Raw genomic sequence first — 19,527 nt, forward strand, 5'->3', positions numbered from 1 at the left:
TTCTTAGTTTGTCAGTCAATATTTTCTTTTGAAATTGCTCTTGGTTCGTTTACTTATTGACCCTCAATATATAAAAAAGGAAAAGTCACAATGAGCTATACACGAGGCAGCGATACAGAACATAAAAATGGTCACACTGGTCCATCTGGCCCAGTATCCTGTCTTCTGACAGTGGCCAGTGCCAGATGCTTCAGAGGGAATGAACATCACAGGGCAATTTATTGAGTGATCTATCCCCTGTCATCCAGTCCCAGATTCTGGCAGTTGGAGGTTTAGGGCGACCTAGAGCATAGGGTTGTCTGATCATCTTGGCTAATAGCCATTGATGGACCTATCCTCCATGAACTTATCTAATTTTTTTTTTTAACCAGTTATACTTTTGGCCTTCACAACATCCCCTGGTAATGAGTTCTGCAGGTGAACTGTGCATTGTGTGGAGAAGTACTTCCTTGTGTTTGTTTTAAACCTACTGTCTTTTAATTTAATTCAGTGACCACTATTTTTTGTGTTATATGAAGGGGTAAACAACATTTCCCTATTCACTTTCTCCACACCATTCATGATTTTATGGCTCTCTACCATATCCCCCTTTAGTCATCTCTTTTCTAAACTGAACAGTCCCAGTCTTTTTAATCTCTCCTCATACAGAAGCTGTTCTGTAACCTTAATCATTTTTGTTGCCCTTTGCAATTTTCCCCTCTGTGAAATAATACTTGCCCTCCTCTGTAAAACACTTTGAAATCTGAAGATCAGAGTGCTAAATATTATTGTTGTTAATAAAAAAATGGAACCCACAGATAACACATACCTCTTAGTGTGTGTGCAGACAACTTTGGCTGCATAATTTAGGTGGCTAGCTTTATTAGTTTGCCCTGTGTTTCTAATGAATGATCCTTTATATAATGAACATATTCAGATAGCTAGAATGGGTGTTTTTAAGTTAATATCATAAAGGATGTGTGCATGATGTAATATGATACCTCTGGCATAAATTTAATTTTTAAAAGAAATTTTAAAAATAGTTATTTTAAAAGTGTGAATTAAATACTCAAAAAATGTTGTTTTTGTTATGTCAGAGCAAGACCAATAAGCAGGGCTCTTGACCTTGGAGCTGATATTGTTGTGACTGGTAGATGTGTTGACAGTGGCATTGTATTAGGACCACTCATTCATTCGGTAAGTATAAGTCAGTTTTTCATAACTGGGGCTTAACCCTCTTTTCATAGTACTGTATTGTGAATACATATGAATGAACGGTTAGTAATCATTGTCAAGTACTTTTCTTTTTAATTTAGTATCTACATTTTAATAAAAATAATGAGGTCATGTAGCTTTTGGCCTTTTCTTTGTCGTTTGACATTCATATTAATACGCCATAAGGCACATGCCATCTTTTCAGTTTCATTTAATACATATGTTAAAATGGTCCCCTTAGGCCCCCCTTAATGCTGGAGGGCATGGGGCTAGTCAACCCTGATTACTAAAGAGGCACACCTGAGTTGGATCAGGTAATTCCCTATAAAGGGCAGCAAGTGGCTGCAATGAAAGTAGAAGCTCAGGTAATTGTAAAGCAGGGGTTCTCAAACTGGGGGTTGGGACCCCTCAGGGGGTTGCGAGGTTATTAAATGGGGGGTCGTGAGCTGTCAGCCTTCACCCCAAACCCTGCTTTGCCTCCAGCATTTATAATGGTGTTAAATATATAAAAAAGTGTTTTTAATGTATAATGGGGGTCGCACTCAGAGGCTTGCTGTGTGAAAGAGGTCACCAGTACAAAAGTCTGAGAACCCCTGTTGTAAAGAAACTGTAGGAAGTGAGAAAGGCTTCTCCTATAGGAAAGACCGTAATACCAGCAGAATGTAGTAGCCTGAGCCAGGAGGCTGAACTCCAGCCAGGTAAAGCCTGGGAGTGAATGTGAATTAGGACCCAGCTTTGTGAAGGAAATTTTGGAACTCAACTCCCTACCTAAGTGGTGGGGCGGGGTGGTGGGGTGGGAGAGAGAATTGGGACCCAGCTCTGGAAAGAAGGGCTGGAGACTCGGTACCTAAGAGGGGAGAGACAATGAATTGGGGTTGGGGTCTGGAAGACCAGTGTGTGTTGAGAGGACTAAATAAATTGTACTCCCAGAAGGGGAGTGACTTACTTAACTTTGGACTGAGTGAATTATTGAGGGGACCGGAAGAGGGGGAAACACAGGCAGGGTGCCAGAGAGTGATCTCTGGCCATAGGGGGGCATTCAAGAGGCACCTGGTCATGGCAAGCTCTCTTGTTCCATGTGGGATTTATTGATCAAATAATGTTTTATCTGAAGTACAAAAAAATAGAGACACTGGGTGAAATCATGGCCCCATTAAAGTCAATGTGAGTTTTGGTGTTGATTTCAATGGGGCCAGGATTTCACTCTTAATCTTTTCTACGTTCAAATTGTAGTGCACAAGATTGTGAGATGGAAAATGTCCTTTGCCACAAGGTGGCACAAGTGCTTTTTTGTTTTGTTTATAAAATGCTGGTGAGCAGTTTTTTCTTCTTGTGCTGGTCTGTTTTCTAGGGCTAAACAATTTTTTTTTAAGTTGAATTTTAATGTGACGTTTCTCAGATTAATCTAGCTACAGAAATAACACAACGCAGGATGTGTGGCGTTTTTTGAGCACTTATATATACATAATACCTTTTATGACCACACACCTTGGAATGTTGACATCTTGTTTTTCTTTTTGGTGCATATTAAAATATTACTAGGTGTGTGTATGAATATAAGAATAATAAATAGTTCATTTTAAAACCTTATACTTTTTTGACTGCATGCTTAGAATGTCTAGCTAAACTTTTCCTTTTTTAGTTCAGGTCATTAGTAGTAGTTCTATCCATAACTTACTTAAATACGCGAGAGAAAAATTATTTAGTTTCTCTCACAGAAAGTTGCCATTATTAACTCCAGAGTGGCCTGTATGTGGTTTTTCATATATGGCTTGTCTTCTCTGTTAAAAAGGTAAAATGAGTAATGCTGAATATTTCATTACTTGTATTGTGTTAATTTTAATTTATTACTGCACTATACAATTAAAACTAACAAAAATCCCTTCAGATTTTCAAGGAAGATTGGGCTGCTGCCAATGCTTTATTACTCAGAGCATCCACTTAACTTTATTATCTCTTGAAGCCTGTGTGTGTGTGTGTGTACATAATGTATTTGTATTTTTTTTTAGTTTGGCTGGAACAGGGATGAGTTTGACTTGCTAGCAGCTGGAAGGTAAATGATATAACTATTAAAAATGTTATAAAATTATCTTGATTTTTAAAATAAAATTAAATGAGCTATTAAAGAGCTTCAACACACAGAATACGTGGGTGACCATTTTATTGAATACACTTGTTTGGATGCTACAATTTATTAAATTAGCTCTTTAAAAAAGTAAACATTCTGTGAAGCTTTGGAACTTAAATTTTAATAAAAGAATGAGAAAAATTAAAAATATGCTTAAGAAACTATACAGATGGTTTGTGTCCATTTTGTGAGAAAAGGAGTGAAACCTTATGTTATAGACAATAAGGTAATGGGGCTGGATGCAGGTATTCCTGGGTAAAGTTCTATGGCCTGTGGTAGACAAGAGGTCAGACTAGACCGGGGTCTCAAAGTCCCGGCCCGCGGGCCATCTGCGGCCCGAGAACCTCCCTAATGTTGCCCGCGGGGCTCCAGCAATTTTGGGGCCGGGTCTCTCCCTTGGCCCTGCCTGCTGCACCTGGGTGCTCCCCCCACGTCTCCCCCACCCAAACTCCCTCCCAGAGCCGTAGGCAGGTGGGGGGTGGAGTTTTGGGGGGTGAGTTCTGGGCAGCATGAGTGACATTCCGCTGGGAGGATTTGAGGACTGGCACTGGCCGTAAAGTAGATTGAGTTTGAGACCCCTGGACTAGACGATCAGACTTGTCCCTTTTTTGGCTTTGAAATGTATGAAAGAGTGATACTCAGCTAATCCCAGTGGACTCATCAACAGGGCTGGTCAAAACTCAGAATGTCTGTTCTGCAGAAAATTCTGACACTTTGAAAAAGTTTTTAACCTTATTTGGTATGAAAACTTGAAATGTCAGAATTTCCTTCAGAAGAGACATTCTGAAAAGTTTTTGTTTTGGAAAAATTGAAACATTTTGGTTTGACTATTCCAAACAAAATAGGCCAGCCAGCTGCCCAACTCCTGGAAAGTCCCCAGTGGATTCCCTGTCATGGAGCAGGGTCCCTAGAAATCCTGGGAGCTCTGGTTTTAGCTGGGGGTTCCCAGGTCTGCCAGGCTCCCAGCTGTGCAGCCGGGAGCCTCAGAGCCCCAAGCTGGGCACTCAAAATCACTAGTCATTTTTGAAAATCTTGGCTTTGATACATAAACTGCATCAAATAGCTATGAAGGAGGTGTCCAGCATGTTCCCTTCTGTCTTATTTAACCCTGGTTATACTGTACTGTTATATTTGTGAATAAGTGGCAGTTTGTTTTTCAACGTAGTTACTCATTGTAGTGTTCTTTGTTTTCCAGTCTTGCAGGCCATCTCATTGAATGTGGTGCTCAGTGTACAGGTGGAATATTCACAGACTGGCATACTATTCCATACTGGTAGGGAGCTGTAATACTGATATAAAAGTGTTTGTGTGTAGCCATTAGGCCCAGTTTTCTACTCTGTGCTTTTTCCTGTCTGTGTATTTTGTCATATTTCCTCTTTAAGATACACAACCTCCGTATTTCTATTATCTTTCCTGACTTCATAGGGCCTGTCATGCTCCAAATGGAGTCTTGTCATCGATTTTGATAAATGCAGCTGTGGGGCATTTATCTGCATGTTTGTTGTCCTTGGTATTGTTTTCTCTAAAATATATTTGTATCTTCTACTTTTTAGAATGATCTGGTATTATTCTTGGTTCTCTACTGTCTGTTGTCTTCTCACTGTGTTCTTTGATACTGGCAATTGTATACTTTATAACTGCTATGCCAATCCTTCAGTTGGATCACCCAGGCTGCTATGCTTTTTCTATTGCAAAATATATTTCTTAGTCCGGGTTTGATCCTGCAAGGCATTACATAATGCCTCCAACTCCCATTCAGGAGAGAGCATTCAGTACCTCAGGAGTTAGCACCTCACAGGGTCAGATACTCTCTTTTCAGACCTTTGTTCATTAATGGATAGTGTTCTCCTACACAAAATAATCCTAATGATTGTACAGTTTAGCCTGAGAATCAAGTGACAGAGTTAGTGTTTGTGGTAACAAGACGTTCTGTTCAGCTTACAACATTATAAAACTAATCGTACTTACTGGCATATCCCCTTGTATCCTGCAGTACCATGAAACTGCTTAAAAATCCTATGTAACTGGATTCCAAAAGAGCTTTGTTATCTAAAGTGAGCCAAAGAAAATGCTGTTTCCTGTAAAAATGCTAGTAGATCTTTGTTTCTGGGAGTTTTAATGCTAAATAACAGAGGTGAATGGTTTTAATAAAAAAGGAAAACATGTTTCAAATATATAAAACTCCATGAGATGTACATGTACACACTTGTACATGTATATAGGTATAGTTAACTTACCTTGGTGTGTGTATGTATACACACACATTATGTATGGGTATATGTATCTGTGAATACTGATGTACTTATATACGGCTATCTAAAATCATGGTATTTCTATGACACTAGTGCTGACTGCTGGTAGCATAGAATTAGTGCGTAATAGTAGACTGGGACAAGGTACCTGGGTGGCAGAGACTGGGACTTTGGAATCAGGGGGCAGAGATGGGGATTGACAGGGCAAGGAGCCTGGAACTGGGAATCTGTGAGGTGGAAGGAAGGGAGACAGATTTGACAAGCTTGGATGCAGGGGAAGAACTGGGACTGGGCAAAGAGACTGGGATGAGAAGTGGAAGGAGGTGAGGGCAGTGAGGTTGGATGAGCCTGGGGAGTGAGACTGGGAGGAGATGGGCATGGAGAATATGGGTGGGAGAGAGAGACAGATCAGCGAATGGTGGAGGGAACTGGGACTGGAGGGACTGACCAGGCCAGAAGAGTGGGTGTGGGAGAGACTTGGGATAAGGAGTCTGGAAGGGTTGAGGTTAGGATTTACTGGGCATGGACACTGGGACTGGGATCAGAAGCCTGAGGAGTGGAGACAGTGGTTGACTAGGTGGGGAAAATGGGACTGGGACAAGGAGCCAGTGGTGAGGTAGAGACAGGATTGAGACAGGGACAGGTTGGAGGGGAAAGGATAGAGGGGATCACGCTTGTGGGGAATGCGAAGAAGTCTGTTCCCACCAGAGCAAACTCCCATCTATTGCCTGAAATGGAACCCAAGATTCCTGAATCTCACCATTCCACTGCTGCCAGCAAGTATCATCTGTGAAATCCACTGACAAAGTGTCTCATTCCTCTCTAGTGCTGACTAGAGGACAGCAACTTCTAGGGCTTTTTATTTTTGGTTTTAACCAATAAAATAGCCTTGAATAAAAAAAAAAGCATTTATCCAGTTAATATTGGAAAAACATTGGAAATAGTTACTTGTATGGAAAGGCTTGTCTACACAGAGCCGTAATGCCAACTATGGGCATGTGATTTCTAAAGCCCACTGATGTGTTACATATTTATTGGTCCATGTAGACCCTGCTGGTGCACACTAAAGGTTCCCTAGTCCGCTTTAATGTAGTGCTGTGTGAAACAGTAATACATTAAAATTCTATAGGGAACATTACAAAGAGATTACTCATGACTATATACACTACTGTAATGAATAATGTGTATATAATATACATTACTCATTACAACCTATAAAAAGAGAGAACTCTGAAAAACCCAGCCCCAGATTTTTGGATATCTACGTGAAGCTCAAAAATTGCTAAAAAATAAACCCTGAAAAATGAAATTAATAAACACTGAAAAACAGAAGCCCTACAACTTACTGCTTTGATCAGTTACTGCTTTAGTTCAAGTTGCTGAGGTTGGTACTGTGGATGACCCATGTGGCTCTTAACATGATGCTACATAATGGAATTTCTGTTTCCTTTTTTAAAAACTGAGGAAATTACATTAAAACCACTCTTAAAACATTAAAAGAACATTATTAAGGGTTGCAAAGTCAAGCACTCAAAAGTTAGGAAATGCCAGAATTAAGGTTATCTGTGTAACCTTAATTCGACCCCTTTGTGCCTATGCATTTGTGACACAGTCTTTTATTACATGATCACATATTGTTTTCCCACAGGGCCCATCTCATTCAGTGTACAGATTGGATGATGCTCACTTAATGAGCAGCTATTCAATATTTTATTTTATTTTCAATGTGTGAACGCCTTATTTAATGACACTATTCAATCCTTGCTCTGAAGACAGAATTATTAATGTTCTTATAAGCTTTCCTCTGGTGCTCATCATTATAGTATCTGAATGCTTCACAAACATTAATGAATTCATTTTCACAGCTCCCCTGGGAAATGAGTGGGCATTATCTCCATTATATGTTTGGTGAATTGAGAGATTAAATTCAAAAGTTTCCACTAATTTTGGGTGTCCAATTTGATTTTTCAGAGTACTTTTCATTATATAACACTTAGTATGTTCAAAGCACATTCAGTTGCAGCTACAAGTGCTCAGCGGTTCTGCAAATCAGACCCCACGGTCTCAGGTCAGGGACCTATAAAAAGAGGAACACACAATTAGTGACCACATGTGAAAAATGGGGTGCTTACAGGTGGACCCACAGCTGGTGCAAAGTAAATTAAAATCAACTGACACTATCAATGCAACCTTCTTAGATGGTGAAGGGTACAACAGTCCATTTCCTACACATTGGAATCCTTGAACCAGTTCTGTGGAGAGACACTTTTTTTGAAGGAGACAAGACTTTGTGGTACAAAGGGAGACAATGGCAGGTAGTCCATTTTGGATCTTGGCTCTCTCCACAAGGAGATCAATATTCCTCGTGGAAATACTGAAATGTATCATGGCCTTATCTTTCCAAAACTTCAGAATATGAAAATAAACCTCCTGGAGATTACTGAAGATATAATCAGGGAGAGTCACCCAGGTATACTTTAGCTTCTGCCCCAACAAGCATTTTCAATACACAATGCTCCACTTTTGGACATGTAACTTCTACATGGATATTCACAAAAGTTATATCATCCCTCCATTGAAGCAAAAGGGATACATGTCTAAAGTTGTCTGACGACCTTCTCATGTTACACAGGGTCCAGGCTAAAAGCCTTCAGAAACATGACTTTGAGTGAACAAGTGGAAGGGCCATTTACAGCCCTCACAAAACTTTTTCCCTTTCTCTTATGTTTTGAAGGGCTTGAATGGTAATAGCTGCTATTAGATTGCCTGACATTTTCCATTATAATGCTGTTTTTAGTTGTGTGACTTTGTCAGATATTTAACCTTGTGAGCTGAAATTTTCCATGCTTTGTCTCTGCCTCAGGGTGGGTTTTTATTGTTTTTGTTTTTTGAAAGTTTGAGCAAAAATGGTTCAGCTGTTTTTGAGAATGAAGTTTGTAGGGGAAAAATGCAATTTGTTCAATGTTAATTTTTTGCAAGCTTTTCTTTTTGACAAGCTTCAGTGTCTCAGTGGTTTAGAGTGGAAAGTTGAATTGTGACGTTGTGCAGTCTATATGGTTTTATAAAAACATGATAATAAGTGAATATAATGCAACTGGGATATGCTTCGTGCAAAAGGTCTCTTGTAAGGTATCATTACAAAGCTCATAATCTACTGAGTGTGATCATCCTATTTGTAGAAATGTACCACTCTTGTATCTAAAACTAGAAATATAAAACATAACTCTGAGGGCCTATTGTAATTATGTAAAGTGTGGTCCATTAATGATGGTTTGGAATCTTGATGACTCCCATTAACAAGGACCATTGTCTGCAGATGGCTGTGTTTACCTGTTAGTCTTCCTGTATATGTGTGTGCTGGCAAGTGGGCAATGAAGTCTTGCAGTGACATGTGATCATGTTACCTGAACTGGAATCCATCTTTAACCTGGGTGCTTTTCCAGTGGGGCGGGGGGAAACCCAGAGGGACAAAGGGTTCCCGCCTTATGCAAAAGATATATAAAGGGGTGGAAGAGAACAGAGGGGGAGAGGAGCCATCATGAAGAATCCCCTAGCTATCACCTGAGCTGCAACAAGAGCTGTACCAGGGGAAAGAATTGTGCCCAGGCCTGGAAGGTGTCCAGTCTGAGAAAAAACTTACTGAAGCATCTCTGAGGGTGAGATTATCTGTATTCAGTTTGATTAGGCATAGATTTGCGCATTTTATTTTATTTTGCTTGGTGACTTACTTTGTTCTGTCTGTTACTACTTGGAACCACTTAAATCCTACTGTCTGTATTTAATAAAATCACTTTTTATTTAGTAATTTACTCAGAGTATGTATTAATACCCGGGGGAGCAAACAACTGTGCATATCTCTCTATCAGTGTTCTAGAGGGCGAACAATTTGAGTTTGCCCTGAATAAGCTTTATGCAGGGTAAAACGGATGTATCTGGGTTTAGACCCCATTGGGAGTTGGGCATCTGAGTGCTAAAGACAAGCACACTTCTGTGAGCTGTTTTCAGGTAAACTTGCAGCTTTGGGACAAGTGATTCAGACCCTGGGTCTGTGTTGGAGCAGACGGGAGTGTCTGGCTCAGCAAGACAGGGTGCTGGAGTCCTGAGCTGGCAGGGAAAACAGAAGCAGGGGTAGTCTTTGCACATCGGGTGGCAGCTCCCAAGGGGGTTTCTGTGATCCAACCCGTCACATGAATTTCATCAGCAATACAGTCCTGGGGTTGAAGAATTGCCTTTAATGTCCATCTGAAATTGGCCAGATTAGGCCGAAGTATCAGAAGATCATTATTTCCATGTGTATAGTAGGGCCCATAGTTAATTGGTGCTGTGGTGGTAGGATGGGTTGAAGCTGGGATGTTCCAGTTCCTCCTTGCCCTGCTCCTGCTAGTCTTGTGGCTGTGCTGGGCTAGGTTGTTAGGAGATCCCAGAGGAAATGAAAACTTCCATTCTGCAGAATTTGGATTTGCCTGGGTGCCTCAAGCAGGCAGGATCCAATCTACAGGCAAGATGTTTGCATTACTGCTTTAAGCCGTTTGTTCTGTTCAGCACATATAGGCAGCATGGTCCAGTGAAGTAAGCATGGAGCAGGAGCCAAGAGCTCCTGAGTTCTAGTTCTGATTCTGCTACTGACTTGCTGTGTGGCCTTAGACAAGTCACTTTGCTTTCCTTTGTGTCTGTTTCCCCTACTAGCAATGTGAGATAATTACATGTGGTAGTGTACAGCCTCACAGCAATGTTGTGAAGTTAATGTTTGTGTTTTTTACAGTACATTATAAAGTGCTAAGTAAGTGTTAAAGGTAATTTAATTTCCTTTTCCATTATTTACTGATCTAAAACCATATCAAATAACTTCTCAATATCTCAGTGCACTATGTTCAGTGATTTCCCTTATCTGTTTATGGCTAAAATAGCTTCAAAGACCAGATTAATGAAGTATTACCTTTCCTGTTTGAATTCATGGTGGGCTTTTCTAAGTTTCCTGAACAATCCTTGCTGATCTATAGTCACAGAGCTTGTCTCTTAATCCTTTATTTAAATAATGGAATTATGTTTGCAGATTCCCCCATGCTAAGGAATCTCTCCAAACTCCTGTGAACTTTTACAAATGTCAATTAAGAGTTCACTGGTTTCTTTGCTTACTTCCCTGAAAACTTCATGTATATCTGTTCTCCAGACTTTGTGCATCTAACTTTTCTATAACCAATTTTGTTGTGTGGAGTACACTGCCTATATTAGAACAAGAACATAATTAGTTCAGGAGGACTGTTCCAACGGCAAAACAATTTTAAGTATGCATTTAGAGCTTGATGATCACTGATTTCAATGAGAATTGTGATGCTCAGCCTCTATCAAAAGCAAGCCCTGAGAGAGAAGCTTTGGGGGACTATATAGCACCTTAGCTCCTCTTGTGCCACCATTTGTTCTTCTCCTCTCTTTGGAAAATTTTTTTTGGACAGATCTCCACCTTCTTATGAGAGGAGTCGAGCCAGGTGGCCTCTTTAGAAGCTATAACATGTTGGTTTTGTTTTAAGTGTCTTTCTTGATCATTGCTTCTATTCAGAGAAGTTCTTTGGAACAGAAAGAAAAGCCTTTAAAACTGGGAAAGCAACTGCAGTAGAACCTCAGAGTTAAGAACACCAGAGTAACGAACTGACCCGTCAACCACACACCTCATTTGGAACTGGAAGTATTCAGTCAGGCAGCAACAGAGACCAAAAAAAAAAAAAAAAAAAAGGCAAATACAGTACAGTACTGTGAATAACCATAACGTTTGTTTGAATGAATAACCATAATGTTTTGTTCAGAGTTTCAAATATTTCAGAGTTACAAACAATCTCCATTCCCAAGGTGTTCATAACTCTGAGATTCTACTGTATTCAAGAGTTCGTCCAGATGTCCATGAAGAGTCAACCACATTTTAGCAGTGTTGGAACTGTATTTATTCCTGTTTGTTTATCATTTTCCCAATATTTTCCCTGTCCAATTACGTTTTTTTTTATGAAAACCTTCTGTTTCTCTATGTGTCATACTGCTCTTCTCCTTATTTTGCCTCACTGTTTTCTCTTACCCATCTGGGTTTTATTATTTTACTGCACTGAATTGTGATTTATGTGTGTCTTTAAATACTTCCAGTTTTCTGATGCTGATTTTCCATTTATTATTACAAAGGCCACAAAAGTATCTTCAAAAGATATAATTAACTCAATCTCCCTACGTCCCTTTGCCTCCAAGATCCTTGAGCCCAGTCTGCTTCTGCTGTTTTGACTACTCCTCTAGTACACTCCTGTTTTCTCCTCCCTCTATTCCACTTTACCTGCTCTAATAAATCGCCAGTGACCTCATGGCCAAGTTGTAGAGCCGGTTTTCCATTCTGATTTCCTGTATCTGCCTGTCTACATTCAGAACTGTTGGTCATGACCTTCTTTCTGTGTTCTACCTCTTCCTTGGGTTTTCATGAGTCTTTACTCCTCTGATTCTCTTCCCACCTCTTCAACCACTGCCGTAATCTATGGCGTAGTCTAGTTTAGTGTCGTAGTCTATGGCGGCTCCTTCACCCCTCTTTTAGTCGTTGGTGTCTTTGGGGGTTCTGTCTATGGTTACTTCTACATTTTATTACTGGGCAACATAATTTATGTAAGTGTGTGGTCTTATCTGTCTTATCGCAGGTAATACAGTTAGTTGATTGTCTTGACAGTTTATTCAGTATTTTCTTGAGTTTGTGTCTATAAAGGCTCTGTGCTGTATCTTATTGGCTAATTTTTAATTTAGTTGCTTCTATAAAAATGTTGGTATGTGTTAGTTATTACTTATGAAGTAATTAATAATATTTTTTCTTTTATTCTGAACTCTTAACATTTTTAATGTTTTTAATTCTTTAGGCATAACATGGGGTTTCCCATAGTAGAATGTTCTTCTGATGGACGCTTTACTCTATCCAAACCACCTGACACAGGGGGCCTAATCTCTTTTGGCACCGTGGCTGAACAGTTGGTGTATGAAATCGGCAACCCTCAGTGTTATCTCTTACCAGATGTCACATGTGACTTTTCTCAAGTTTCCATTACTGAAATTGCAGGTTAGTGGCTGTTGCAGGCAGAGGACCCTTATATTGAGGAAATCTATTCAGTAAGTTGTGTTGGCAGACTAAAGTAGTTACTGTAGTTTCCATTTTTGCCATGTAACTTTACTTGTTAAGTCTGTTCTTTTGAAGCCTGATATTAAGATGGGCTGTCTCATAACGATATCCAGATTGCTTTGTGCCATTCTTTGGAAATTTAGATTAGCTGTGAGCAATTCAGCAGATTTTTGAGTAACCTAATTTTTTTTTCTTTATTAAAATACATATATAATAATTACCTAGTTTAATAAATCATGTATTTCTGTAGCATTTAAAAATATTTTTGCTGTGACTTTCAGGAAGTACTCCCCATCTCTATTAGACTTCACTACATTTTAATCCAGTTCACCCTCCTTATGTTACTAGTTACTGATGCAGCGCCCCCCCCCCCCCCCCCACTGCCACACACACACACAGTCTCTCTCTCTAGTGGCAATGGGTAGCCACCACTCTGCTTAAGACAACACATGATAAACCTTTGTTTTTTAGCCACTTGACTGTGTCACCTTTAAAAGGGTAAGATTTCTCAGCTAGAGAACAGCTGTTACAGAAATCCCACCGCACTACCCTCCAAAATACTTTAATTTCAGACCCAAATTTGAGTACTAGACTTCAAGATCAGAAGTGTGGACAAGCCACCTTGCTAAACTGCTCATTTAGAGTAACTTGACATCTCTTAGTTCTTAGTCCCCATGTTTTATAGACAAACCAGTGTGAAAAGGAATTTGCTTTTTATGGATCTTATCCAATATGGGAATCTAGTTCCCTTATAAAACCCAAAACAATTAAAACTCAAACTAAAAACTCATTAGGATAAAATCCTAAACTTCATATTAGCCTTATTTTTAAGCAAAACATTTCTATCTTAAAATTGTACAGTGAACCTTCTGCTCATGCAACATAATCAAATGACAAATAGTCTGATAAGGCCAGCTTGTTGCTTTTAGCCACTAGTCTTTTTAAAAAATAGAATCTTAACCTTCCAATGAACTTTTAGCTTGTAAATGACCCAATATGACACGTTTGAACTTAAAATGAACTTTCACATGAACTTTCAGTTAGTCCTCCTCTTAGAAATATAACAGATGGAAGATAGGCAGATTTCTTAAATACTTTTAGTTTTAAGTGCTTTGACACGTACACCAGAAAGAACAGGGCAGGCTATCTATTTTTGATGTTCACATTGCTGATTTTGTTGTACTGCAGGATTAGTTACAATACGCGCTTGAACTAAGAGGTTTTCTTTCTGTTTTCTTTTTGTTGATGGATGTCATGCATTTCTTTTTCACCTCATGTAAAAATCCTGCAAATCTTCCATCTGATTGTAGAGATATTATTCTATAATAGCAGAGGCGCAATTTAAATTAACACTAAATGAACCTTGCTGTTGTAGTTTTGACAGTGACATTTAAGATTATTGTAAATTTTCATTCTTCAGAAAATGTCTTTATTTTTGGTCTTTATGAAGTTCAGAGTATTTGTATGATGGCTTTCATATTTTGCTAAACACTCGCAGGCATAGATTTGTTAGAAATAAACTGCAGCTTATTTAGACGTAGGTGGGTTTATACATACTGTATTTGAGTAAGACCCTGATCCTGCATTACTGAAGTCAATGGGAACATTGCTGTTGACTTCAGTGGGTACAGGATCAAGCCCTAAGACTAGACAGGCAGTGCTTTGACTGATTCCTCGCTCGTGTTACGATGTGCATTGTCAAGTACATTATTTGCCCTGAAATGTTCTCTAGATTATCTTGTTACTGTTATCAACAAAAAGATTAAGGCTACATAGGGCCTACATCTATACAACTTTTGCCATCCAGCTCCAGCCAGGACACATTTTCTAACCATGTTTCTTCAGACAGACTCTGGTCTTTCTACTAACGTTAATTCCTTAAACTTCCCAAGTGAGGCAGCCCAACTCACTCCAGCCAACTGCAGTCAGTGGTGTGGTACATTGCCACCTGCTGCTCTCTTTCCAACACCCTTTCTCTGAAGGCCTCCTCAATCAGGGGGGGGGATCGGGTCATAATCCCAAAGATCCAAGAATTTCACCTTAATATGCTTAATATGAATTTTTTTTAAAAAAAGTTTCAATCCTTGAATTTGCTGAGAATTGTAGATGTGTGTCGTCCTTGCATTCGAACAGAAGACAACAGTTGAGTCCTAAGGCCATGTCATGTGTTACATATTCAAATATTCTGTGTGTAAATATTTCAACAGTTATGTTAAAAGGCAAATTGAAGATAGTCCATGGGTTTATACTCCATAGATTTGATGCTTGAGTTGCTAATGCAGACGTGGCTGTTCAATAGAAGACTTTCTCTTTTGCATGGATCTTGATAGGAGTATCAGTAACATTTTTTGCTTTGTATTGTGTCACATAAGTTGAATTGATAGTACTTTCTCAGAAATTATATTGAAGTCATTAAAATAGATGTTTTTTAACCATTGTAGGTATTGAAGGTGGGGCAGTGAAAATTCATGGAGCAAAAGGATCACCTCCTTCAACGTTTTATAAGGTTCTTTTCTTATTGCTTTGATAATTATATAGAATGAAATGCTCTTGATTTATGAAATGTTGGTATTTTGGAGAAAAAGGCAATACTATTACCAGGTGAAACCCTTATTTTTCCACACCTAGTATATTAACACACGTAAGTGAAATTGCTATATACAAAATTGAGGTTATGTTATAAGTCTTTGGGGAAGTCCACAGTACACCATAGTAATTAAGATTGAGATGGTTCTTTAATTATAAAATTCTGCTTTCCGTCACAAAATCATATTTTAATTATAGTTGTCATTATTTTTTGTCTTGCTTCAATGTGAAACATATTAAGCACATGATTCTCAAAGACAAAACACTGCATAATCACTTATATCAAGATAATTCTTTACAGTTTGATAAGGGTGCTGTGAAAGATTAATGAATTAATGTTTGTAAAGTCTTTTGATATCCCCCTATTGGAAGATGCTACATAAGTGCAAAGCTTTTTTTAAATTATGTGTTGTTATAGTCTTTACTCCCTGCAGGGACACCAATTTAGGTGACTACATCAAAGTACAAATAGGGCAAGCCTAATCCCATTTAACTCAATAACGAAACTTCAACTGACTTTCCGTGGGAACAAGATTGGATCCATAAATTAAAACTGCTCTTAATAGTGAGATAGCAAAGCAGAGTTGATTTGACTGGATCCATTTAAAACTTTTAAATTCTTTTTTAGAAAAGATGTATAATTTGTAAATATGCTGACACTATTGTTTGTGTGATAAACTATAGCTCAGACATACCTTTTTAAAAGTCCAGTGATTACATTTAAAATGTCTCTACCAGTTTGAAAGTTTGTTTTTTAATTTTTTTTAATATAATAAAAATATCTAAAGGTAGTGTTTAAGTGACCACTTTATAAAAATTATTTAAGATTTAAAAAATAAGCAGTATTGTTTTCAGAGAAGATGGAGGTATGGTTTTGGACATAGGTGGCCTCAGTGCAGAAGCCAAAGTAATCTCTGAAGTCATTGGGTTGGAGTATATTACTAACTCTTTTTCAGATAAATGAATAGCTCCTATTTCATTTTTCTCAGGTGTGCAAACAATCCTTAAGTTTTCCACTCATGCATTATTTTTCTAATAATCATCTTTATGTCTGCTTTATAAAGGAATATATTTTGTCCTTAACTGTCACAGTATTGGCTACATACTCTATAACTGGATTCGCCATGGGTATTAGATCAAGATTTCTAATTACATAATGTTAGAATAAAAAAACTCGTTCTGTGTGGTCTGTGCTTGAGAGCAAACTTTTTCCTCAAGTTTGGGGGGTGGGAAAGTTTCAGTTGTTTTTGAACTTTAAGAATACCTTTAAAAATAAATAATTGAGAGGATTTCTGATTGTCCACTGATAGAACTCAGATTGCTTTGTTTTCCAGAATCAGATTTCATTAGTGAGTATTCTTCATTGTGGACTAATCATTGCCTATTTTGATTAAAAAATATATCATTTTTAAAAGAATAAATATATTCTAAAAATGACACTGGATAAACAAATTATTACATTTCATATAAGGATAGTGTCAGAATCATTTAATTCCACATTTGAATGAACCAGCAAATAATTTAGATACAAAATATTTTAGATAAAGAAAATTTGATTAAAATATGCACTCTCTTTTTCATGTATTACAGGACATTAAAATAGTACTAAAATAATTGTAAATAAGTCAATAGGCCATTTAAAATATACTTGTTTAGAGACATTTTTAGAATATATACTGTAATTAAAATGATAAATATCATTTAAAATGGGAGGCCTTACTTAATGTTCTGAAAAATCAATATGACATTAATAAGACTTGTCTATATATTTATGTATTAGTTTTGTAGAACATTTTGTTTACTCAGAATCTCAGATACCATTATAATGGATGGACAGATGTCTTTCTTACATACTCTTCCCCCCTGTCGTCCCGTCCCCCCCACCCCCCCGAAAACCCAAAACAAAAACTTAGGCTTTATTTTGTGACCTCTGAGGAAAGATCTAAATATGTATAGCTTTGGTAAGTGGAGAGTGGAGGGGCATGCTAATAGACTAGAAGTGTTTGAAGGGTGGAGGAAAATGCAGGAAGAAAAAATATCTAGTGAAAAAAATATCTTTTACGGTAAACTATGAGAAATCCCTCAATTCATTTTATAACCGTTAATTACTAGGTAAATGCCACTTACCTGGATGGTTTTAGAGCTACAGCTGTCTGCCCAGTGATAGGGCCAAAGGCAGTGGAAAAGGGAAGACAAACTGCGGAAAGCATTCTGAAAAGGTGAGTATTTATTACAGATATGCTTTATTTTGCCTTTTAAATTTAAAATCAAAATATAATGGTAAACTGTACTAATAAGATGGCAGCCATATCAACTGGGAGATATCCTTGAAGATAGCATTCTTTTACATGGAAGGACATTTCAAGATATAAATGGTAGGAAAAGGTTCTATAATTTACTTCTCCATAAAATTATTATACAGCTACAAAATACTGGTGACATGATTTATCAGCAAATAGATTGTTTCTGAATAGTGCGAGAAGTTGGACTTTGTTGTTTAGCCAGTTTTGGTCCTAGACCTTGGTGACCTAGTGAACTGAATAGCTTGCTAACTTTTGACGAGGGGCCAGTTTCTGTCCTAAGGCACCCTGGGGACCTTATTAGTCATTTTGGAACCTGAGTACATTTTACTTATTTTATTGATTTCTTCAAACTTTAAAAACTATAGCTGTCCATCCAGGGCTCTGGGCACATATCCTCCCATACATTTAAAAATTGTAACATAAAGGTCTGCTTATAAACATATCCACTTCCACCTGAACAAAAAGGGGATTAAATAGATGCCCAGAAGTTTAATGCATCTGAGCTCTGAAGGACCAAGGGTGGAGAAGAGAGTTCTACAATCAATGACCCCATCAGAGAATACTCTGCCAGCAGCCCCCTTTTGTGTATATTGACGGAGCTCCAGCTCAAGTGCTTCTGCTGATTTTGGTTCTGCCAGAACTAGACTGGGAGAGATGCAGTCTCCCAGGTAAATAGGGCTTGGCTACATAGGGAAAAAGCCGACAGTAGCTAGTGCACAGTCATTACTCCACACTAACTCCCACTATGGACATTTTTACCACTCACTAAGAGTGCCATTGTGGACATTAGCTTAATGCACGATGCACAAAATATGCTAAGTTAAACCACCGGAGGGAATTCTTAGTGCTCAATAAGAGTGTCCACAGGGGGATTTAATTCGGAGTAACTAGTACACTTCAAATTCACACCCTAGCTTATTGCTCACTAACTTCCCTGTGTGCACAAGCCAGAGGTCTCAAACTCTTTGGGATTTATAGATTAAAACCAACATCTTGAATTCTATCCAGAAATGTATTGGAATCCAGTGCAGATCCCAGAGTACTGGGCTAACGTGCTCTTAATGTGCAACTCCACTTAGGGCAGTTCTACATTACTGCTTAAGTTGATGTAACTTAGGTTGCCCAGGGGTGTGAAAAAGACATCCCCTTGAGTGACGCAAGTTACAGTGACCTAAGCGTGGTCCACACAGGCACTATGTCAGGGGGAGATGCTCTCCCTCTGGCATAGCTTCTGCCTGTTGGGGAGTTGGAGTAATTATGCCAATGGGAGAGCTCCATTGGTATAGAGCATCTTCAGCAGACAGGCTACAGCAGTCTTCTAGTGTAGACTGCCCTTAGAATCCTGCAGACTGCTTACACCACTAGCTTCAGCTAGTGACAAATGATATCTCTGTCTCCTTCATTCTTCCCTTCCTTTCTCTCCATTGTTCAAAATGAATAATTTGCAGAAGCCTTATGAGTGGTTTTGAGTGTCTCCCCCTGGGATTTTTTGTGTGTGTGCATTGTAGTGCATTGCAAAGGCACATAAAGTGCTCTTCAAAATTATCATTGTGTTGCTAGCAGGTTATCTCAGGTAAGTACATGGTTGGGTAATATCCAGAGAAGGGAATGAATTTCATTCAAAGTAAGGAAATTCCCTCCATCTCCACTTTAATCCATTCACCCATGTTTGAGTTAAAGTGCCTGCCAAGTCAGGACTGAGCTGGCCTCTACAGGAAACCCAGCCAAGAAACAAAGCCATCATGCTGCTTTGGATAGGCACTTTGTAGAGCAGCAATGCTATTAGTGCTGCAGTAGAACGACTGCAAATCCCACAACAAGGGTTGGGTCAGAGGACCCACGGACATAGCTATGTACTGAAAGCTGTCCACAGAACGTATTTCAAACTTAAGCACCTAAATTTTATATGTATCTGTTTACAGTAACTCCTCA

The 19,527-nt window shown here is 38.6% G+C and overlaps 1 protein-coding gene across 1 annotated transcript in view; it reads left to right on the plus strand.

The window, feature by feature from the left end:
• The window catches only part of LOC112105438, a 110,203-nt gene that overhangs the window by 11,641 nt on the left and 79,035 nt on the right, over nt 1-19,527 (plus strand). Inside the window, exons 6-11 of the mRNA XM_024198235.3 lie at nt 1,077-1,176; nt 3,204-3,247; nt 4,518-4,595; nt 12,450-12,646; nt 15,148-15,212; nt 17,405-17,511. Coding sequence (XP_024054003.1) covers nt 1,077-1,176; nt 3,204-3,247; nt 4,518-4,595; nt 12,450-12,646; nt 15,148-15,212; nt 17,405-17,511 — 591 coding nt within the window. The remainder of the gene's footprint in view (nt 1-1,076; nt 1,177-3,203; nt 3,248-4,517; nt 4,596-12,449; nt 12,647-15,147; nt 15,213-17,404; nt 17,512-19,527) is intronic.

The sequence above is a fragment of the Terrapene carolina genome, unplaced genomic scaffold (genome assembly GCF_002925995.2).
Source record: "Terrapene carolina triunguis isolate 2854851 unplaced genomic scaffold, T_m_triunguis-2.0 Scaffold66, whole genome shotgun sequence".
NCBI lineage: Eukaryota > Metazoa > Chordata > Testudines > Emydidae > Terrapene > Terrapene triunguis.